The sequence below is a fragment of the Anser anser genome, assembly GCF_964211835.1.
Source record: "Anser anser genome assembly, chromosome: 5".
In the NCBI taxonomy this organism is placed as follows: Eukaryota; Metazoa; Chordata; class Aves; order Anseriformes; family Anatidae; genus Anser; species Anser anser.
This window is the reverse complement of record NC_139725.1, coordinates 62,589,430-62,612,133: the sequence shown is the minus strand read 5'-3', so window position 1 is coordinate 62,612,133 and position 22,704 is coordinate 62,589,430. Positions and strand designations below refer to the sequence as shown.

The 22,704-nt window shown below is 46.6% G+C and overlaps 1 protein-coding gene across 6 annotated transcripts in view; it reads left to right on the top strand.

Annotated features, from left to right (window-relative positions):
* The window catches only part of TMEM260 (transmembrane protein 260), a 29,832-nt gene extending 7,594 nt beyond the window's left edge, over nucleotides 1-22,238 (top strand). For 4 of the 6 annotated variants that reach the window (XM_083836689.1, XM_083836694.1, XM_083836690.1 and 1 more), the window contains 13 exons: nucleotides 8,731-8,908; nucleotides 10,809-10,922; nucleotides 13,276-13,455; nucleotides 15,381-15,421; nucleotides 15,783-15,866; nucleotides 16,253-16,370; nucleotides 16,735-16,907; nucleotides 17,894-18,065; nucleotides 18,229-18,377; nucleotides 19,320-19,496; nucleotides 20,060-20,113; nucleotides 20,520-20,610; nucleotides 21,674-22,238. In XM_083836689.1, the coding sequence (XP_083692815.1) occupies nucleotides 8,731-8,908; nucleotides 10,809-10,922; nucleotides 13,276-13,455; nucleotides 15,381-15,421; nucleotides 15,783-15,866; nucleotides 16,253-16,370; nucleotides 16,735-16,907; nucleotides 17,894-18,065; nucleotides 18,229-18,377; nucleotides 19,320-19,496; nucleotides 20,060-20,113; nucleotides 20,520-20,610; nucleotides 21,674-21,946 (1,804 nt within the window). In that variant the 3' untranslated portion in view covers nucleotides 21,947-22,238. Of the gene's footprint in view, nucleotides 1-8,470; nucleotides 8,541-8,730; nucleotides 8,909-10,808; nucleotides 10,923-13,275; nucleotides 13,456-15,380; nucleotides 15,422-15,782; nucleotides 15,867-16,252; nucleotides 16,371-16,734; nucleotides 16,908-17,893; nucleotides 18,066-18,228; nucleotides 18,378-19,319; nucleotides 19,497-20,059; nucleotides 20,114-20,519; nucleotides 20,611-21,673 lie in introns of all 6 variants that reach the window. The other 2 variants (XM_083836691.1, XM_083836692.1) reach the window with 1 other exon arrangement.
* The last annotated feature ends 466 nt before the right edge of the window (nucleotides 22,239-22,704 follow it).

The following is a 22,704-nucleotide window of genomic DNA, read 5'->3' as shown; positions in this document are numbered from 1 at the left end:
CGGCGTTTGTTTAAGTGCCATTTCCCGACTCCGGTCGCCGGCGGGTCAGGACAGTTTCTTTTCCCGATTAGTTATTGCAATCGGGCGTTATTTAGGGCAAGGCTGCGCGTGCGGGATTAGGACCGAATGGCACTCGGCGCGTTTATCCCTTAACCAGCTTTCTCCTCGCCCAGGTACTCGGCGGTGGGATGCTCCGCGGGGTCGATAGGAAGCAGCCCCGGCTCCTGCTTCATTTGTTTTGAAGCACGGCTCGTGCTTCTCAAAGCAAAGTTGCGTTGGACCGCGCCGATGCAAAAAAAAAAAAAAAAAAAGCCCCTTTTGTCAGTAATCCAGACTATCCCCGAACGAGTGCGTTGCTCCTTTGAATTAGTTATCAAATATGGTTTTCCCCTCCGCGCAGTCTTAAGAAATCGCTTGTAATTATCGTAAAATGGCATTTACAAAGAGTTTGCTCAGACTGCTTGTAACTGATGCAAATAATTCGTCTCCGCTTTGAAAGACGGGCGAGCTGCATTATGTTTGTAGGACGCAGCGAGTGCGACTCTATGATTGTTTCCTTAAACAAATATTTATTTGTTTTACTGTGGGAGGCAAAGCATAGCAAGTTTACAAAGTAAACCAATTATGTTCTTATAATATGATTGCCAAAGTGTAATTTTCTGCACAGACGATGCGTTCTTTGCATTCTCTGTCGCAAGGAGAAATAGTTTGCTTTTCCCTGCTTTACGTGCAGTTTTTCTACCTTCCATAGCTTGGCTGTTTCGCTGTACGGGACCATACAAAGCTAAATTATTGCAGGTGCAGTAGTAGAGTAGAAGGTGGCATTTCCAAAGGACTTGTAATTTTTTTCCAGTTTTATTCTGAGTTCCATGTGGGCATGTGAAAAGGAGAAAAATGTTGCATTGAACGGAGCACCTCGCTTCTCTTCTCTTGCTGTTCTGGGTATCGTGTTAAATTTGGTACCTTTATTGAGTTAAATTTGGGACCTTTATTGATATGTATACAAAATATAAGATATCTAGCACATTCCCTGCCCCCCAAACCAGTCCATAAGCAACAAGGTGGGGCTGTGTATGAGCCGTAGCCTGCTCTTCTCCCCCCCCTAACACACAGGAGCAGTGGGGATGTGTTTGGTGGAACGACGGTGGTGTTTTGGAAGCGGCACCTCGCCGTCCTGAGCCTCCTTGCTCTGGCATTGCCTGTCCTGGAGCTCCCACGGGAAGGACCGGGTGTTTAGGAGGACGCGGCTCTTCCCAGAGGGAGCTCATGGCTGAACGGAGGAAAAACCCCGTGTAGTAGTCGCCACCCACCCCGCAGCCAGCGTTTTGCTCCCCTAAAACCGGCGCTGGAAAAAGTTGCCTGCTGCGCGTGGGGAACTCCTCTTCATCCTTGGGATCTTCCGGGGTGCTGCACGGGTTGTCACCGGCAGCTCGACTCGCTCTCAGGGCAGGCTTTGGGGGATTGCAGCGGTGTCGGTGCCGTTCCTCGGGCAGAACGACCCCAGAGCATCCTCTGCGGGGACCCGGGCAGCTCAAAACGCCGCGGGAAGGGGATTACGGAGAAGGGCTGCGGGCACCGAGTGAGGGGGGCAAACCTCGAGGGCGCTCCGTGCCAGCGCTGCCACCTTGACCGTCGGCAAAGCGTGGGGAAGTGGGAACTCAGGGCTTTGGGGAGCGAGGAATCTTCTTATGGGGCGTATATGGATTTTCCCGATTCCAGATTATTTTAGATTATTGCCACTGTAGCAAAACGCAGTTTCAAAAGGAGCTCTGCCCACGTAACAAGTAGTTACTAAGTTTTAGGAGGGAGAGAAGAATGGAAGGTACTGTGGCATTAATTTGCTTTTAGACGAATATCTACTGTGACCCCTGGCTAATTGATCATATTTTTTTTCTCCTCTCGTAGCCCTAATAAAACGGCATTGAGTTCAGCCTGTTTGAAGACATTAGTGAATGTGTTCATTTGCATTTTGCTCTAAAGTACGCACATTAGGCTGAAATAACCGCTTCGTTTTGAAGAGGGGGGGAAAAAAAGCAGGGCAAAAACTCTTTTTTTTTTTTTTTTTAAAGACTGAAGAGTCTTTTCTGACAGCTAGTCAGAGTTAGAATTAGTTCAAGGAAATGTTAATAATGCACTGCCTGGCTTAATCCCTTTGATATCACCAGGTATCCTCCTGTTCATGGGTTAATTGCTTTAAAAGCGGAGGCAATATTCCGAGCGGTGGGCCGCTTCACCTTTTCACAGCTGTTACCATTGAGTGACAACTAAATCCCATGTGTAAGATGAGGAAGAGCTCAATCTCCAATTGGGAGAAAATTTATGTAAACCGCAATCCCTTCAGAATGTGCGGAAGTCACAGACTTTCTTGATTTACTCTGCTTTTCCCAGAAAGCTCTATTGTTCACTTCCCTAAGTCCCATCAACCCTTTGTAGCGGAATATCACAGCGGCAGCAGATAGCTTGAAATATATAAATGCTATCATAGCTCTGATTAATAGCGGCGCTTATGAGTCAAGTCTGATAACAGAGCAGCTCTCCACTCAATTTCAGATACCGCTAATGGAATCTGTCTCCTGCAATTGTAATGTGAGAAGGCCTAATTTGCCATGGAGCTTGGAGCTGTCACCAGCCGGGGATTGCGGGGTCAGATGGGAGCTGCCAGGTTTGTGCCCCGCAGCTTGTATCTCGCGCTTTGAATAGCGCAGCCCCCTGCCTGCCAGGGAGCTGATAGCCCGCCGGGGGGTTTATGCCACCCCGCACAATAGCAGAGGGCTGCATGGGCTGACTTGGTAATTGTGAAGCCAGCTCCAGTTTTTTTTTTCTTTTTTTTTCTTTTTTTTTTAATTTTTTTTTTTTTGCCACAGCTACCGCGGCTGCATAATTTCTAATAAGGGGTTTTAACAAATGTCAGATTAGGAAAAGTTTCTGCAATTACAAAAAAAACTTATAAAACATTTAAATTGCTAAAGCCGGTTCCTACTGAGAGGGTGTTTTTTTTTCTTTTTTTTTATTCTTTTTGGCTGCTGGAAGCAGACACCGTTTATTATGAGCGCCCGGGATCAAGCCTACCTATTTTCTAAGGATTTTTGAGTTTGTGAATCGAGCCTAACTCAAGTACCCTTTCTGGTAAAAAAGACGCGGGGAGAGAAGTTTCCTCCTGGATTTGGTGGCTGGAAGCACAGTTATTTGCACCTCGGCTTGCTAGGAAGTGGTGAGCACTCGGCGGGGCATTTCCTAAATGCATTTATCTCGGCGTTACCCTACCGAGCCCCGGTGCTGGTGTCCTTGCCGCAAGCCCCCCTCCAGGAGGCCCTATGCAATGGGGTGCTGGTAGGGACTGGCTCCCCATAGCCAAAATCCCTGCTGGATCAATGCTCGTAAGCCAGTCCTGACCATCCCCTCTTTTTAATTCATGGCTTTCTTACCGGTTTGTGTGGGTGTTAATATCTTCTGATGGCCACAAAGACTTGAGTGGGATGGACGAGCCATGCCGAGCTCCTCACAGCCTCCTCCTCCTCCGGTGCTGGGGACGAAGGCTGCGGGCACGGCTGAAGTGGAGCCCCCCGAGGTGCCCGAGGCAGGAGGAAAGCTTGGACGCTGCTCCCTGCGGTCCCTTGCTGGCTCTTCGGTGCTTGGGAGCACAAGGAACCGGCTTTGGCCAACGGGTGCTTGTGGCTAAGAGGTGGTGAACCCATAGGGAATGGGGTTTGGGGGGTAATTACTATCTCTTTGGTTCTGAACTCGTGTTTGGTTTTGGTTTGCTTTTTAGAAAGTCATTCTATTCCAGCACCAACGCACAGACGCACTCAGGATAAGTCAGGTGAAAGCTTGTTTTTTGAGTCTTCTAAGTCCCGTCCTTCTTTAGCCTACATCAAAAAAGTATTTTATTTTTTTTTAATAAACAAGTGAAACCTCTGAGGTTAAATTTGAAATGTTAAACCTTTAATGCTCTGGTCTATTATACCACAAAATAAACATATTAAAATGATATACCTTTGCTACAGCAGTGCAAAGGCAGAAGTTGGTGGTGAGGTACCTGCAGCCTGTGCAAGTGCCATGGAAGCACCAACAGTCAGGGTCATCCACTGCATGTACAGGGGGAGAGGAAATGGAGCAGGTGTTTAAAAGCAGGAGAGTTGTTTTTTATATCACTGAGAATGTTAAAAAAAAAAAAAAAAAGATTTTGCTACCTCTAAAGTTTTGGAGGAAAAAGAAGGAAGAAATAATCAGCTTATTTTACTAGCTACAGGTAGGTGTTTCCAGTGTTTAATGCATTGGCTTCAAAGATACAACAAGCTTTGGTTAGCTGGCTTTTCTTCTGTATGAACCCAGTACACTGAAGATTGCATTTCACTAAGACATTTCAGTTAGGTTTCAGTTCTCATCCCTCTGTAGCTTTATCCAAATCATTTAATAACTTCTTGCAAATTATGAAATACAAAATGTCAGCCTTTATTTTCTAAATTAAAAAATAAAAATGCTGATCAAGTTGATCAGGTTGGTTAAATGCAGATGGATGTAACATATGCTCTTGGCTAAAAGAAAGTTTTACCAAAATTAGTACAGAGGCTAAATTTTGAATTACATATTGACACGTTTTAGTGATTAGCCACAAATCAGAAGCTATAACCTATAAAATGCAAAAAAAACAAAAAGATGTAAATACCTTATTTGATTTTTCCTTGTTGATTTAACAACAAGCTGCAGCCTAAATACTGCCAGCTAAAGCAAGTTTGTGCTGCCCATGCCCTTGGAGTTGAGTCCTGGGCACACGTTCTTTCACTCTGGTGCCTGAAAAGCAAAACAAAATAATTTTTCTAGTCTTTTCCTTTTATGTTTAGGGATGCCATGGGAAAATACTTCCCACAAAGGGCTGTGTGACTTCTTCTTGGCTGACTGTTCTTGTCTCTTGTGAGCGCGCTATAAGATGATGGGAGTTTCTGCTCATGTTCACAGGATTGTAGTTAGTCAACTGATAGGAAGGGACCTTCTTCCCGCTTTTTTTTTTTGTTTTGGTTTGTTTTTTTGAAGCGTTCCATGTACTTCGTGCAGGCCTTGCCCCAGTCTGCAATCTGAAATGCAAGCTGGTCCCTTGGTTTCTCCTCCAAGAAAGATAAACAGGGCTAGAAGGCAGGTTGTATTCAAACTCTGTGCTCCAGTTCTTATCAAAGCGGGCCTGACAACGTTAGCTGTAACGTCCTTAGGAGAAATGATGGAGGCTTTCCCCCTGCTGCGTTGGCTGGTGGTTGGTTGCGTTGGTGGTACTGCCTCAGTGCTTTCCTCTAGGGGACTCAGCCTTCCCCAGCTAGCCCCAAGTGCAGCCTCCCTCTAGCTGGATGGAACCTTATAATGGGGTTTTGCCCACATTTTTCTCTTGGTAAACCTCTGTTCTTGGGGCAGTCGCTGTGAGGTTGCACTCGTTGTGTTGGCAGATGAACGCTGGATGATTGCCTTGGCGTAGTCCTAGAATCACTAAAGTTGGAAAAGACCTCCAAGATCATCTGGTCCAACCATCCCCCAACCACCACCATCTCCCACTAAACCATGTCGCTAACTATCAGCAAACCCGTGGTCCTTCTTGTTTCATTTTGTAGCACCACAGCTCTGTTTGAAAAATGTGTTTGAAGGCAGGAACGTGAGTAGAAGTCAAGCAAGGCTGAGTCTCTGCTGCTCGCTGCTTCGGAGCCCTGACATGCTGTCAAAAGGAGAGACGGAGCTGTGCAACTATAAGTTTTTTTTCAGAGAAAACCAAAAACCAAGCGTTTCCTCTCCCTGACCACAGCGCACCTGGAAGGCCCAGGCGATGTGGACGCAGTGTGGGTCTCCAGACTGGGTGGCAAAGACCAGGGGCTGTGGTCTTCTTTCTTGTCCAGCAAGGCTCTGACTTACATGACTAAGCACCCACCGGTGTCTCCTCTACCCTGGAAATGTTCTTTGCTCTGCAGTGTTGCATGTGCTGGGCCTGTGATGTTTCTGCCTGAGCTGATTGTCACCTCCTTGGACAACTTTTTGAGGGCCCTCTTGGCTCTACAACGAGAGAGGGACAGAGCAGTGCCACGCTGTGCTGGAGGAGCCCAAGGGGCTACCAGAAGGTGATTGTAATGGTGTGGGGAGGTCCAATTTTGGTCACGTTAGCCCAACCTCAAGGCAGACCTGACTTAATTCGGGCCCAGCATCGTGTGTCAGAGTCATGTGGGATTCATTTCTGCTGGTGCTGCTTCGTGCTGTGAGCTGCTGCTTTGAGTAGACCTGCGTGAGGTGTTATTTTCTGCTGATTGGGTCTTCGTCCTTGTCTGGGGTTACCTGGTCTTACCAATTCCATTTCTCTGAATCAGCAGAGTTATAAGTACATCGTTGCCATTGCTGGTAGCAGAATCTGGAAGAAGCTTTTGGTCTCCAGCCTGCGTTTCCCAAACTGCATTTCCCAGCTGCTGTCATGATGATCTCAAAGAATTCAGCATGTTGCTATTTATTTTTTTTCTTTAAAGCACCTGCTATACTTGTAGGAGCTCAGTGCTCCATGCACACAACACACTTTCACACAGGAGGCTTATCAGGCTGGTTTTCCCGAGAGTTTCCCAGGCAATACCAGCTCTTTTTAAGAAAAGACCTGTGGATGTGCCCAGTGCTGGATCCCGACCCGGTGCTGCTTGGAGGCCGGATGGGGAGCAGAGCTGCCCCCTGCCCACACAGCCAGGATAAGTCTTTAAGTTTGGGGTTGAGTAGCTTTTGCTTAATCCTTATTTCATAAAACTTGAAGCGCAGGTTTGAGACTTTTTATCGAGAGGGCAGGCGCTCCTTAATCTCATTTGAACTCTGGTAAGGCGCTCGAGTCTTTTCTGGGAAAGACAAGAAGACTTGGTAAACGATCAGGAGTTTTGCCTAGTAAGCTGCTTTTCATCCCAAAGAGTTTGGGGAAGTTGTTTTACCTTTTCTGCTTTATTTCACTGCAAGAATTTCAAAGGGATTTACAAACTTGTTTCTTTTAGACTAAAACTCAGTGCTGTTTAAACGGAAAGAAAACCTGTTGTGTTTCCCACCTCTCCTGGAGGTGACGGGGATGCTGGGCTGGCTCAGTAACAAAGCCAACGGAGCAGCATCGGTGCTCGTGAACACCTTCTCTATGAGGTTGTGTGACTTTGAGATATTGCTGGTAGAAAACCTGTAATAATTAACACCTTTAATTACTTGCGAGTTTGCATTCAGTTTGCTGACGATTTTAAGCAATGCCAAAAACACTTATGTAGGGATTTCTGTATCACAGTACTGCTGTGACGTGGTTTTATTTTGCTGAGCGCCTCCTGTAGTGAGCGACAGGTCTTCTCTTGGAGGTTTTCGTGCTCAATGCCTAGACCTGTGTTGACGAAGCTCAAGCACTGGAAGAGTCCACCACGGTGGTGAGGCATTAAGGAGCACCCGGGAGAGGTGGCGGGGCATGGGGTTAATCAATAGTCACTTTAATTTGCAATTAATTCTGCAGTTAATGGAGCAGCAGGGTGGCTTGCCCCAGGCCACCCGGGGTGTCCGATGTCGGGAGGAGGAATGGAGATCTGGTCACCCCACACCATTATTTCCGTCCTGTCCTTCCCGTGAACTCTGCCTCCCATTTTTAGTGGATTAAAACTTCCAGTTCTATCTGGACGGGTCCTCCTCTGACATCTACAGAAACGTGCTGGCTTTTCAGTGTACCGAGAGAGCTTAGGTTGTTTCAGGAAAGCGGGAAGAAAAGTATAACCAAGGAGAGGAGCCCTTGCTAAAGAGTGCCATGCCAGCATCTCCCTTGTCTGTTTGCAGGGGCTGTAGGTGTTGTTTACTTGGTCTCCATTTATCTCAGTTATATCCTGTGAGGAACCCCCTAAGCAAGTCCTATGTGGGCCCTCAAGTCTCCGACTGAGCCGGTTGTGGTGCCCGGCGTAGTGTTTTTCAGGGCGACATCCCACGGGGGGGACCTCCCAAACAGCCACGCTTCGGAAGAGCCCAAAAAGCAGAGCGGGAGCTGCCCTTAACACATCCAGGAGGGCAGAGCCACTGTGGCAGAGCAGGTGCAATAGGTTTCCTGGGCTAAATCCCACCTCTTGGGCTCCCTGCCCATTTGGGAGGGTGGCTGCGTTGGGTGCCGTAGTCCATCCTTCTGGGGACAGCCCCCGTTTTCCCCTCTCCCTGGCTCTGGTGGGCATCTCTCCATCCTGGGGCCAGGGGCGCTGCAATCCTCACCCACCCCTGAGACTCTCAAACGTTCCCCCTGGGAAAGCTCTGCTAATGCTGTCCGTCGTGAATAGCTCTAATCCACTCTTTATGCAGGGACTCGATGAATTTAAGGCTGCACCGCTGCTCGCGTGTCCTCCAGCGGAGAGCATCCCGTTAGAGGCATGACTCTCTGGCTCGGCATACCGTGACCCGCTGTGTCATTGCTCATCAAGGTTTCTGAACCGAACTGAATACTCTTTTAAGTTTTTTTGTGGTGTTTCAGGAGAAAAAGGCAGCCTGGCTCGCCAGCCAGTTGGTGTTCAGCGCCTTGCGAATAAACGGGACGGCTTGAGGTGCGCTCTTCCTAATTGCAATTCTCTGCAAAGAAATTATTAGGAAGATATTAACCATATAATGTTTTGGGAGGATGCTGGGTAGCAGTCAAAATTTCTGCTGCTACAGTATGTTTAAAAAAAAAAAAAAAGGACAATAAAGTAGGCTTTTTTGTTGGAAAAGAAGATTTCATGTTATCTGTGTTTGCAGGCTTTCTGGCTCATATGCTGGAGGAATCCTTGCTGCGGGGGTGTTTTCATTTTCTCGTCTAACATGGCAGTGGTCCATCACGGCGGAGGTTTTTAGCTTAAACAATCTGTTTGTGGGGCTGCTTATGGCTCTTACCGTGCATTTTGAGGAGGCATCCACTGCAAAAGAGAGATCAAAGGTAAAACATCTCAAGCAAAGTGAATAGTTCTTTTTTTTTTTCAATTAGTCATCACATGTCTGTTTAATTTCCTGTTCATTTGGTATTGATTTAGTTTCCTTTACGTAGGAAAGGCCAGATTTGGGGACTGGGTTCAGGACTTCTGCTTGATGGTGTTGATCCCTGACCTGCCTGGACTCAGAGGTGCCAAACATTTAAGGATCCGTGCACATTGCTTAAGGGTTGAGGTGGGATGTGCTGGATCTGCTTTGGCTTTTTGTTGTTGTACACACACGGGATAGAAGAGGAAAAAGCAAAATCATTCTCATCTAAACGTTTTGGTGCAAAGTTTAATTTTCTGCATCAAAGACTCAAACTAGGCTGTGGGTGTTCAAGGTTTTGTTGTCAGAACTGTGATGTTCCTGGGGGTAAATAGATGCATCTTACAGGAACATCAGCTCAGAAACCCAGGTTTCTAATGAAACACAGAAACGACCAAATTTTCAATCAGTTCTGTGCAGTTCAATGTATATTCTCTTGAAATTAAATGTGCCCCTAAAATAATGCCACTATTAAATACAGAGACATTGAATTTCGTGCCGTGTTCTCTGCTTTGTAAACAGACTCGGCAGTCAAAAGGTGTTCTTGCTCACCGGCCTTGTTCTTTCTACTTTTATTTGCCTGAACATCTGATCGCCTCTCTTCTTACAGACTTGCCTGCTGTGACTCCTCTAAGTTGTGTGAATAAAAGGATTTTTGTCAGGCTAGCCTGGAATTTCAGGAGCACACGGTAGTTTACTCAGCTTGGCAAATTCTCAAATAACATGTTTTATCACTGGCTTATAGAGGCCTTATTTCATCATCGGGCTTTTGTATTTTCTGGCCAGTTCTGCCCCAAGACACTGGGTTCCACAAAGATGGAGTTGGGGCATTTTCCGACCTGCTCTCGTGGTTGCTGTGCCCAATTTCCATGTGGATTTTCAGGTGAGGTTTTCAGGAGCAGTAAGTGAGCTTGTTTCCATGCTCTGGATGGCCAGCATCACACGCCTCAAAGAGGCCAGACTACAAACAGCAAGTTGGTGACACTTTTTGTAAATCTGACTTTCTTGCAGACATTTACAGGAGCGTGCTTGGTTCACCAATATACCTGAAAAACTATTCAGGTGGTCCTGAGTCGTGCAGGGCAGCTCTGAAGCCCACAAAGTTTTTCTGAAGTTCTGGTAGGTGTTCCTGGGACAAAGCACCGTCCAGTGTTGAACACTGATTAAAAACTGCCTGTGGTCCCATCGCCATGCCAAGGCAAGTGTTTGCACCTCACACACATCATTGTCACCAGTGACTGAAATGAGCAGGGGCAATGCTCTGATGACCGATGGGCTGTCAGCTCCTGTCCAACGATGTTTGTGGTACACTGGTGGCTTTTTGCCCATTGAGGAGCATGGGCAGAGCGTGGCTGCGGGGTGTGACACGGACCAAGTGGCCAGTGATGGAGAAGGAGGAGAAAGATTGAGCATGAGAAATGCCCTGCGCCATGCTGCAGAGTCTGGATATGTTACCTCTTTTATCAGAAAACTTTCAGAGATGCTCAGAAAGGATCTCAGACCACTGAGTGATGCTGCATTTAATTCCCTTTGCTTAGCAAGTTTGTGTAGCCCTCACTTTAGCCCTCCGTGCCTGCAGAAGAGGAAAAAATCATTTCTGTTATGTAAAATGATGTCTCTGTACATAAAAGTGGCATTATTATTTTTACAGCATAAAAATAATCTGAAGTAACCCATGTTGTCTGTGTTACAATTGACCAGTGTTCACTGATGTGCTTTGCCTTCTCTAAAGCGTGCTGCGGGCTGCGCTGAAGCTGCTTTGGCATCTGGATGCTTTTGCAGGTGGTAAAGAGTAACTGTGAGGTGTTTCTCCCTTTCAGATCTCTAGACTCGGTGCCTTTTGCTGCGGGCTCAGCCTGTGCAACCAGCACACGATAGTGCTTTATGTTGCTTGTATCGTGCCCTGGGTTCTCTCCCGGCTGGTCAGAAAGACGGTACGTATTTTGCTGACCCATGCCTCTATTTTAGCTTGTTTTAAGGTCATTAATAATTCTTCTTTCCAACCATCTGTTTATATGTTGATGTGCTAACAGTGTTAGTAGGAATTCTGTCCAAACTCATCAGTCAACCACCTGAATTACAGCCCATCACAGTGCAGGGGCTTTGCTCACACCAGCGATCTGTGACCTGCCTGTGGCTCCTGGCACAGGAGCCCTGTGTCGCAGCTGCTTTTAAGTGCCCAGCACACAGCCACAAGACCAATACTCTGAGCTAAAATCTCCTCAACGTGCGGGAGATGTGTGTGTTCAGTGCAGGTACGTACCTGTTGGTGGGAAGCCATGGGCGTGAGCAGCCTCTCCTGGCTGATGGCAGTGCCTTTCTCATGGCTGGAGATGTTTGTGTGTTGATTTCCCTGGTGGCAGCACAAAACCCACATCTGCTTGTTGCACATCATCTCATGACTGGTGTCAACAGTCGAAGACACAGTGAGGGTAGGTAGCAGGGCAGGAAGGGTGCTGCAGGTGCTGATCTCTAGGAGGAGCCCCCTTCAGCACCTCCCTGGGACGTGCCAGGCTTGGTGGCCTCCAGCTCTGACACTGCCAGGACTTGTGAGTCCTACAAGAGGTCATCTGTTGGGGAGAGCACCTAGCTTCTGCCGGCTGGAACAAAGACCAAAGCAAGGCTGTCCTTCAGTGCAACGACAAGCCCCGGAGCTGGTTGATTGTCACAGAATCACAGAATGGTTGAGGTTGGGAGGGAGCGCTGGAGGTCATCTGGTCCAACCCCCCACCTAGAAATACATCCCTTTCATCTAGCAGAGATCCCTTCTCAGGATGTTCCTCATTTTACACCTCCGTATTAAACTTGTTAATTGTATAAAAAGGTGAGAAGATGTCTTGGCACGTCTGGCTCAGGAAGGCGATGTGCATCCGTCTGGATGAGGCCCCCAGTGATGTCCAAGTGCCCTGCAATGCTTTTGTCACCTGTAGGTGGTCTTCTGCCAGTGGCTGTGTCGGGCTGGATGCAGATGTATTGCAGAAGCCCTGCTTTGCTCGGAAAAGGGATGCAGATCTCAGAGACGTAGATCACATTGCAAGTGGCCCAGAGGAACCTCCATCTGTACCCTCTCTCTTCCGCCCCCTGAAGATGACAATTGGGCAGGTTTCTACTGGGACAATCCCACCTGAATTTCTCCACCCTCAACCTGGTAAATCAGGTGTGATTCTGCGCAGCGGCACAGCTCAGAGCTGAGCCCAGAGTGAAACGCATCAGCTGCAAGAGATAGGGGCAGCTCAGACAAGCTTGATCCAAGAGGTCAGCATCTCCAGAAAAAGCCTTACCGACCTCATATTTCCTTTAACAAAATGATGGCTCGTGAAGCGTATTTGTGTTCTTTAAACAGAGCTTTTTTCACAACCAGGGAGGCCTGGAGAGACATCTGTGATTTCCAGCAGGGAATGCTGTGCCAATATGGCATCACTGGGAAACAACCTACTTAGACACCGGTCCAGTAGACCCTGCTGCAGAACACCACCTAATAAGAGGTTAATTGATCAAAACCGGTGGCTTTCAGTGAAACCAACAAAAAAGAGCCAGGCTTCTGAAGGAATTTTGACCGGCAACATTACCGAGCTACTTTCTCTGCTCTGTAGGTCGTCGCTCTGAATGGTCTCTCTTCCGCATCACCCCAAATTCTGAAGGAAGTGCTTTGATTGGCAGGACGGTGCCTGATGAGAAAGCAAGCGTGCAATATTCCGGGGTGGGATTTTCCAAAGCACTTAAAGGAGTTAGGCACAGAAGTCCCTTTGAAAGTCTTGTCTTCCTGACCCCTTAGGCAGTCTTGAAAATCCCACCCCAAAAGTTGGCCTATCCAATTTAGCCAGCGTGATCGTGATAAAGTAAATGGCAAAACTGACTCCTGATGATGGTGGTGATGCGTGTAGTTGTACTAGAGCAGCATTTTTTTTTGCCAGATGGAATACCAGCCAACTCTTAATCGCTGCAAAGTGGGTTATCTCAGCCTTGCAGTGCTCCAGCCATCTATGCATGTCATGCCATGATTTAAATGTGAAAGATGCAATGAGTATGATACTCATGAGTCCTAGCTAATATTATTTGCTTCACTTAAATTTCACCCTGCCATGCAAAGGAGATCAGTTTGATGCAGTTTCCTAGTAATCCACAAAATCGTAAGGTTTAACATAGCATTTTGTAGGGACTTACTATAAATTGAGAGATCAGCTCTGTGTAAATATATTTGATGTTTTTTCTTTATCTGTTCTTGAAGTTCCAGCACGATTAAACTAAAATAAACATTGTTATGCAATATGACATATTTTGGTGCAGGAATTGTCCCTAGGCCATTTGCTGAAGTTGGGTTTATGCTTCTTGGCTGGTTTGCTGCCTTATCTCTATCTGCCGGCTTCGTCCTACCTCAATCGAGCCCGCTGGACATGGGGAGACCAGACGACTTTTCAAGGATTTTTGACCCACTTTCTCAGGGAGGAATATGGGACATTCAATCTGGTAAATAAGGGTCATTTTCTAAATGGCTTTCTTTTCAGATACGCAGTAGCAGGAGCTTTCTGTTCATGACGTTAAATAGTTCGGCTAAGAAATGGAAAATGATTTATTTTTTAAATGTTTATTTCTGATTTTGACCTTTTGATCTGTCAGAGTTTCTGGGTATGGGTCAGATGGCTGGTGTCTTAGTGGTTTGAGCTGTATTATTTACTGGATGCTGTACATATGTCTCATATTTTAAAAAGCCCAAAGAGCAAGCCTTGCTAGAGGGAAATGGTGACATCAGTTCTGTGTTTTTCTTGTTTTAAGGCAAATAACTGTCTTTTTTATTATTTATTTTATTTTAAATAGCTATTTAAAGAGGTTGCAAGCAGTTTTCATTGCTTTATCTTTAAAACAGATTCCCCTAACTTACTTCCTAGTAATATTTTATTGAAATATTATATTGAAATTGAATGAATATTTTATCGAAATGAATGGTAGGTTTGGGGGATCTCAGAATCCTCTGCTCTGGATTATTCTGCCTGCTTTGTGCTTTTGCAAAGGGAGGGAGGTGTGATGTGATTCTGCAGGGTGTAGGGTTTGCATCTGTCTCCTCCAGCCCTAACTTAGATGTTTGGCTCCGGCCACCCAAGGAAAGCAATGCCCAGCACCCCTTCTTTCCATCCTGCTTCAGAGATTTCAGTGCAGAGGGCTGGGAGAAGAGAAAGAGGTATGGTTTACATATCCTGTCACTCCTTGGGGTCCTCAGCATCCTCAGAAATGATGTCCTGTGCCTTCAGCAGCTGCATCCAGCTGGTGACACGCCACGAGCACCCCATTGCCATTCCAGGGAACGGTCATACAGCCACCCCTGAGACCTACAGTGTGGCTGTAGCATGTGAGGCAAAAGATTTGATTATTCCTGCTGCTGGCACTTAAATCTTTCCAAAACTCCTCCAGAGGTAACGTCCACCCTGTGAAGGGCTTCGGAGACTTCCCCTGTTGTCCTGTTCCCAGCTGTCTCCCGAGAATTAGGTTCTGCTGGGCAGAGCAATACCAAGGCATGCAAATCCCTTAACTCCTGTCTCCATCAGATGTGATGAATTCAAGTTGATGTTCAGGCGGCTTAGGGCTGGACCATGTGTAATCCTGCGTCGTAAATCACATTTACGATGAACTGGTCTGAAGCTGGAGCAGTAAATGCAGCAAAATCCAAGCGTTTGGTCCTGATGCCAGCTGGGCTAATGCCAGAGCCCTGCCTGGATGGACAGACAGCCCTTGCGTCCTAGGGAAGGGCTTTACTTTGTTTTAGGGGCAAGCAGGGTCAAAAAACCAGGGTGGCTGTGCTGGGGAGAAAGCATTTCCCTGCAGAGGTCACGGTAGCAGATGTGATTGCTTGGGGTAGTGGGCTTGCACCCTGCTGGGGCTTTTGGGGCCAAACCATAGAAACCTCCCCCTCTAAGCTGAGGATCAGAAATGTCATCTCTTGCAAGGAAACCTTCGTGGCTGCCATCAGCATCCAGCAAGGTGGGGCTTTGTAGGAGACAGAAAGCCAGGACATGGGAACCAGGAGGTGGTTGGTGGTGTACCACGGCCTGGGGGCTGGCTCTCCATCTTCTGACACTTCAGTTAAAAAAAAAAATCAATTAACTATTCTGTTTTTATCGAGAAAAAAAAAAATCTCATATATCTGTACAGATCTGTGAATGCAGAGGGGCCATGAGCAAGGCTGGTAAGCAAGCAGGAATTGAGGCCCATGTGCTTTTCTCTTTGTTTAAGCAATTCCTGTTCACTGTGCCCACTCTGGGGCACGACCTGCAGGGGTTTTGGAGGAGCCCTGTATGCTGGGGGCTCTGCAAACTGAAAACAAAAAGACTTTTCCTTGCCCCAGTGACACATTAGTCAGGGTGTGGGCTTCTCATGGGTTTTCTTTCTTTTTAATCCAGGCCAAGTCGGAGACTGGATCCAGTGTGAGAGAGATGCTGGTGTGAGTAAAATCCCAAGTGCACCTTGCAGTGGGGACAAACCTGTTACCTGTGCTCTCAGCCCAGGTGGCTCCTCTCCTGCCTGTCCTCCTCTCCTTCCAAACCTGGGGCTGTGCATGTCGAGCACCAGGATGGTGCACGTCTGTCTGTCTTCCTATCGAGGGAACAATGCTCGATCCCCTCCCCAGCAATTTTTTCATCCAAAATCCTGCCGTATAAACCCAGCTTGTTCCCATTCCTGGTAGACTTGACCCCAGCAGGACAGGGATGCGTTATGCTGTCCTTCTGCCCTGCTCCTTGCTACGCTCCGAGTGCTGGTAGCGATTTCGGGGTGATGCAGACGTGCACTTGATTTCTCCACAGCTCCCAGCTGGTGCAGATGAGGTCGGAGCTCTCCCTCCCTGTCCTCGCCCTGGCGCTCGTGGCCTGTTTCAGCACAGCACTGCCGTAAGTTGGAGGGGACTCTCTGCTCTGAGCCACTTTGCCTTGTGGGCTGGGTGTGAGCTATGGCTGCTTTCTCTGCCATGTGCCGTGTGGAGCTGTTCTGCTTTTCTGTGCAGAAATTTCGGCAGTTGTCCTGTTCTAATTATTGATGAAGAGCAAAACAGCCCTGCATGTAGTTACTCTGAGACTTTGTAGACCGCAGGCTTAAAAAGTTTGCAATCCTGATGGTTGTGTGCTTTGAAAGGTTTCATAAATTGCAAAGGTAAAGACCCAGCAGCTCCTTGAATTAAATTCATTTAGGTATGCAGAGAGACGGTTACCTTTAAGTGCACACAACTTTTTTCCTACTTTTTGATCACGCCACTAGAGCGCTGTATTATTTTTTATAGGAGAAGGCAACAGAAGTCATCCGTGATTTGGCTCTTCGCTGGAATGCTCTGTGTTTATTCTCTCTTTTTTGCCTGGAGAGCAAATTTGGATGTTACAAAGCCTTTGTTTCTGGGCGTGGTAAGTTTCACTCCAAAAATTGCTCTGGGGTGTTAAATTTTGGAAGAAGCCTCCTTCATGCTTTGTCGGCTGCTGTTGCATCCCCTGCTAATCAGGAACAGGTGGTTGTCTTGGAGCTGCACAGGGTGCGAACATGCAGCTACATTTTCTGTTTCCTTATAGCTGGGGAAACAGAGATGTGCTCTCTGGGAATTTAGAGGGATGATTTGTATTTAAAAGGAAGGAAAAAAATAAAACAAAAAAAACTCTGCGTATCTCTGTCTGCTCTTAAACTGTGAGCGTCTCAGCCCAGAGACCATCCTGCCCTGAAAACCTGGACCTGCATCCCGTGGCAGATGGTACATGCGCTGCGTTTGTGCCCTAGGTGGAGCGGTTCTGGATGCAGAGCAATGCCGTTGTGGCTGTGCTGGCGGGGCTGGGGCTGCCCATCCTCGTGTCCCTCGCCGGTGCCATGCTGGAGGGCGGCTGGGTGCTGCCGGGGCTGGAGTGGTTTTCTGCTGTGGCTCTTGTTGCTTCTCAAATTTGGGCAAATTACAGGTAAGGAGTCCCCAGGGCTGTGGGGTGCTGTGCGGTCGGCTGCTGCTGGAACCTGCGCAAGTCCAGGTGCCCATCGAAGCAGCCGTGGTCACGGCCTGGAGGTGTGAAATCTGCCCCACTCCTTTGTCTGCCCACTCTCAGAACCACCAAGCACCAACCTCAGGCTGTAAGTCAGGGCTGAAGGAAGAAAATGATGTAGATACCTAAGCTTGTTATGGAAGAAACCCATGAATCTGTGCCTTACTGCCTAATGCTTGCAGAATTGATTTGTCCTGAGCAGTCACCTTCTCCTTCCCTTGCTTTGCTTCAGGTTTCCTTCTGCCCAGGATTTTTTCTTACTTTTTTTTTTTTCTCTTCTGTATTTTAGGGCTTTCTTATTCCATAACCATGCTGAAGGCTCTACCGCGGTCTGGGTACAAACCAGAATAGTAGTAGGGGTGCTCAGGTAGAGGCTGACCAGCTGGTGAAGTGTACAACACATGGGCAGGAGAGCGTCCTGCTCTTGAGTGTACATGCTGGTGTGCATGCACGTGATCGGGTACCAGAAAGGATCTCATCTCAACTAATGTAAATCTACTTCTACCTGATGCTACAAAAACGTGGCTACTTAATGCTTAATTAAAAGCATTAAAAGGATTTCAAATCCTGAGAGCCGTTCTTGTAGTGGCAATTCCAGCTCTAACTAATAAGTCTTTAGGTGTAGCCCAAGAAAAAGTCAAAATGAAGGTGAATGCATACAGTGAGTGTGTATTTTGTCAAAAATGTCAAGGCATGCCTATGGTGATGGTGTCTGAGGCACTGTAGTCTTAAATGCTTCATTTTTATATCTTTTTTTTTTCTGTAAATGGAAGTGATGATTTTCAGCAGGATCTGACCACATGAAGGGCTTCACGTGTGGATGCCTATTGCATAAAATTGTTCTGAAGATGGGCAAAGCCATGCAGATGCCTAGTTGTAAGATGCTCTTTCTCATCTGTTCTCTTAAGCACCTGTGATCAGAGCACCAATTATATTGTTGACAAGTTTGCGAGAAACCTGCTGTTCTCTGTGCCGATGGGTGCAGTGGTCTTGCTCAGAGGAGATTTACCCGGGAACGCCCTTCGGTACCTTCATTACTGCGAAGGAGTGAGGCCAGATGTCACCTTAGTGGACCAGGAGGTACGTTCAGAAACCAATATTGAAAGCCATTGCTGAAATGGGAGGCGACCCTTGCTGTGTAAATGGAGTCATTGCTCATGCAGAAACCATTTCTACAGCTGCTGGGTGTAAAATGGATGAAAATTGCTTCTTGTTCTAATTGTGGTAATGTTTTTGGTGATAGATGATGACTTATGAATGGTATTTACCCAAGCTGGCGAAGCATTTACCCGGTGTCTCTTTTCCTGGGAACCGGTGGAATCCTGTGGAAGGAGTGTTACCCGATGGGACACGAACTTTTAATCTCCATCGTTTCCTCAAAGTAAATAAACAGTAAGCATTTCTTTGTATGTAACAGCTTTCCTAAAATCTTCAACCTTTTTTTCTTGAAATTGTTTATGGAACAGCCTGGTACTGCATCCTAAAGACCAATTTTCTCTGCTGACTTCCTCCCTGGTGGTGAGATTATTTTTACAATTAAAGCAAATATCCCTGCAGAAGTAACTCCATCCAGATAAAACGTTCAGTATTGTTGAACAATATTATATCTTGTTGAGTAAGATAAAATATTCTTGTTGTATTGAGGTAGGTTTGGAAAGGAAGGAAAAATAAGGTGATTGGCAGAGAATATTTACAATTTTTGTTTTGATTTCACTAACAATTCATTGCAAAAAAGGAACGTTCCCGTGTACTCAAAATGACGATAGTTGGAGAGCAAATGACTGCAGCTTCTCCTTGGTGAGCGTTGTGGCCAAGTGATTAGCATAGAATGAATGTATTCCACGAATAATCATCGTATAAAAATAGCTTAGTAAGAGTGGAGAAAGGATTAGATACTCACATGAATAAGAGTAGCATCTGCATTTAGACTAGCTGGGTTGAGCCTTGTGAGTGTGGGTAGGCAGAAGAGCACGGGCAAGTGCCATCAGGAAGAAATGGGCTTCTCCTCCTGCTTCTGGCACGTGTGTGAGGTCCGGCAGAGAGGACATCTCCCCTCGTGGTATCTCCTGTGCTGGCTGCACAGATGTCCAATACCAGATGGGTCCTCATTTGCAGCGCAGGAGCTGTTTTGCAGCCTGCCCTGGAGACGTGCACCTTCCGACGTGAGATGGTTTGGGTGGGTGTCTGTGCCACAGAAAATGTGTGGCTTAAGTTCTGCCTGTTGCACCGATGTGGGGTGGATGGCTTGCTTGAGCATGCGGGGCTGCCCAAGGTCTGTGGCATGGCTTCACAATTCCTCTCTTGTTTGTTTTTTTTTGTTTTTTTTTTTGGCAGTAAGGAGGTGTTTGTGTGCATAGGTCTTCATGAAGGGGACTCAACCTGGAGAAGGAGTTACTCTCTTTGGCCGTGGGGTACTTGTGAAAAGTTGGTTCCTTCTGATGCTGTCTTTGACCCAGGAGAGTGGATTCGTCTCACAAGGAATCTCTATAACTGGACTGAAGACTATGGGAGGTAAGAGGCAGAGGACCCTGTACCTTCCTGCTCGTTATTCTTCTGTCAGCAGTGTAACCGCATCCACTGCAGTGTTAGAGAAACTAAACATGAAGCATAATCATAATGTTTTGAGTTTTGAAACATAAAATAAATCTGCTTGTGGTATTTTTGCTAGAGTTAAAATAGAGAGGATGTTTCTAGACAGTTTTCAGATCCAGTTCTTGTTTAATACTTAATTGGGAGCCAAAAAACATTGAGGATGTGGGACACCTAAAGCTTTAAATGTCACAGGCTGAGCTGTGGTGGATGCTAGAAACCATCTCTCGCTTTGTGCCTAGCTGGGATGCTGTGAAACAACCAATGTACGCACCAGAGACTCCCCCTGTGCAGAGAGGGGAATAAAGTTTTATGAATGACTGAGGATCAGCTCAGTTCCCTGCTGTCACAGAGCCATAGGCTTCATGAGAGGTTTTCTTCTGCCTGGGAGGTCTGTAGCTGCTTGCGTTAGAAGGGACGATTGTGTGACGGGCAAAACACTGACATGGATCTGATGGCTGGATTTTATTTTAATTCCCATTTAGTTTCAAGCCCTCTTCCTGGGAAGCTGTCGCCAACGAGGAGATGTGGCAAGCCAGGTGATGCTCCTTTGCTCCCCTCCAACAGCTGATGGGCAATGCCAGCTCCTTGGCGTGGAAACACACACCAAAGTGGGCAGCTTGATGATGCATGGCCTTGTTGGATCTAAACGAGCCAAGCTTCAGGAGGAAAAGATGGGCCAAATGAGATGAAGGGTGTATTGCCTCTGGCAAGTAATGATTTTGTTCACCTGAAGGCTCTGCTCAAAGTATCTTGAAGGAACAGAGGTAGTTCGGACATGCCGTGGAAAGAAATTGTATTGGTGTCACTGATTTGAAAAAAGCTTGTGTGCTGTCCCGTACAATTAAAGAGCTTTATGGGCGCATTGAAGATGTGTGTAATCATGAGATGTGAGCTGGTTATGTTAAGCAGCTAGTATAATGGATGTTTTTCTTGTTCTCCTAGGATGAAAACAGCTTTCTTTATATTTGACCTTGCAGAAACTGCCAGTGTGACTGCAGAAATGAAATCACAGCTTTATACGTTGGCATACACAGTAAGTCATGTATTTTACTATGAATGCTCCCTGCAGTCTTCATCCTTTTTTATTGTTTTTAATTTCTTGACTACGTTGAAATATCACGGTGTATCTATATAGGTGGGTTGTCTTGTAATCTGCATTCTCTCTCATCCATCCAAACCAGGAGCATGGCAGATTCAAAGAGATTTGTTCAGGGATATTATCTGTTCCTGCTTGCCCTCTCGGTCAGGGAAGATGCCAAAAGCTAACCAGTCGACACCCTCCTTTTGCTATAATTATGTTGTCTGTGCTGGGCTCCAAACCCATGCCAAGAGATTGCCTGTCCTGAAGTCCCCTCTTTGCACTTGTCCTCTCCGTCATTACACAGTCATGCATCTGAGCCAGCAAGTGTAAAATCCGACAGTCTTCTCACTGCAAATTAATTCTGCTGCATTTCACAGCAAAGAATGACATACGTAAGCTGGTGGAGGTATCTCTATAAATATTGTACTGCCAGAGATGCCAGCAGATGCACAAAGCGATCAGTGTGTGTCAGCAGAGAGGAGGAGTGTTTTATACCCCAGCAAACAGCCTACAAATAGTTTCCTTTAAACATTTGCCTATTATGTTGTGATTTTTGCTGTTCTGTTCTGCAGTGTTGTCAGCCGTGTGCCTGATGTTGAGCTTATGAATATCCCCAATCAACAGACTGCTCAAGTCCTGTTGGAGTTGTCCTTACTTCTTGAAATATTGAGTAAATGTTTTTCCAGATGCAGCAGTGAAATCTTTTTCCCCAGCCCAGTGTAACCCTTCTCTTGGGGAAGGGCATGATGTGCCCGGGGGTTCTTTCGATCGTCTGTAATGTTTCTAAACATACAGCTGCTCCACAAAAGGAACTGATTCAGCTCCCAGTTGGATTTTGGATTCATTCTGTCACACATCACACAGCAAACACAGAGTGAGGCTTCAGAAATCCTCTGACTCTGGGCGTAGACATTTAAATAGCATCTGTTCCTTTATGGACAGTTTTGAAGCACTGTTAAAAGCTGTTGGTCCCTTTTGTTTGATTAATTTGTCTTTTTTTTTCTCCCTGTAACAGTCATACAAAGAAATTGTCAACTCTCATCCAAATCATCCGGTGAACTGGCACAAAAACTATGCGATAGCCTGCGAGAGGATGTTGCGTCTCCATCAGGTGGATGTGGATCCCGAGGTGCTGCTCTCTGAAACTGTTAAACATTTCCTCCTGTACACTGAGAAAGCAGAAGACGATCCCCAGCGGGAGGATATCCTGCAGGCTGTGAAACACCTGAAGAAGGAGCTGCAGGGGCTGAGGAAAATGAAAGCCAATCTGAAGCGGCGAGCTGGATAGCGCCTGTCCCCTCCATGCCTTCTGAAGCGCTGAGATTTTTGAAGTTAGGAGCTAACATTTGAGTTGGGCATCAACAACGTGAGAATGTTTATAAAAGGCAGCAGAAAGAGTAGTAAAGAGGACATCAAGCAGGCTTGTCACTGCAGGAACGTACTGTTATTTGTTCTTTGATGGCCGTTGCCAAATGAACAGTTTGTATTGTTTTCTATGGGGAAGAAAGCTCATCACTAAATAAAATGCTGGCTTTCAAAGGAGAGTTTCCTTCTAAAGGAAACCCGTGAATCTCTAGTACTATGGAGAGCTTTTAATTTTGTTTATGAATACGGCATCCCTTATAGATGCAGAAAGTGTTTTTAAGTTTTAAATGTTTCTTCGGTCGTTGAGCAAAGAGGCTTGTACAGACATTTTTCTGTAGGCTGTGCTGTGTCTGTGCATTTGTATGGTCACGGGGCAGTGCAGTTAGGTAGGTTTCCATCAGGACAAGTGTGTGGCCTCTGTGGGGGTGTGACCGCGTGCTGTTTCAGATATGTTCCCTGCCCTGGCTGTGCCTCTACCATGGGGTGCTGCAGACGTGACCCACTGGGGACACATGCAGCGGCTGGCATGGGATGGTGGGTGAAACAAATCCAGCTCTTCCTGCCTGGCTTTACAGGGAGGGTTATTTTCATTACACTGGGGTTTTGTGCTGTGATAGACTTCATTGCATGGGTTTTCCCATAGCAGGCGATCTGTGTTTTTCTTTGCAGGCCACTGTGACT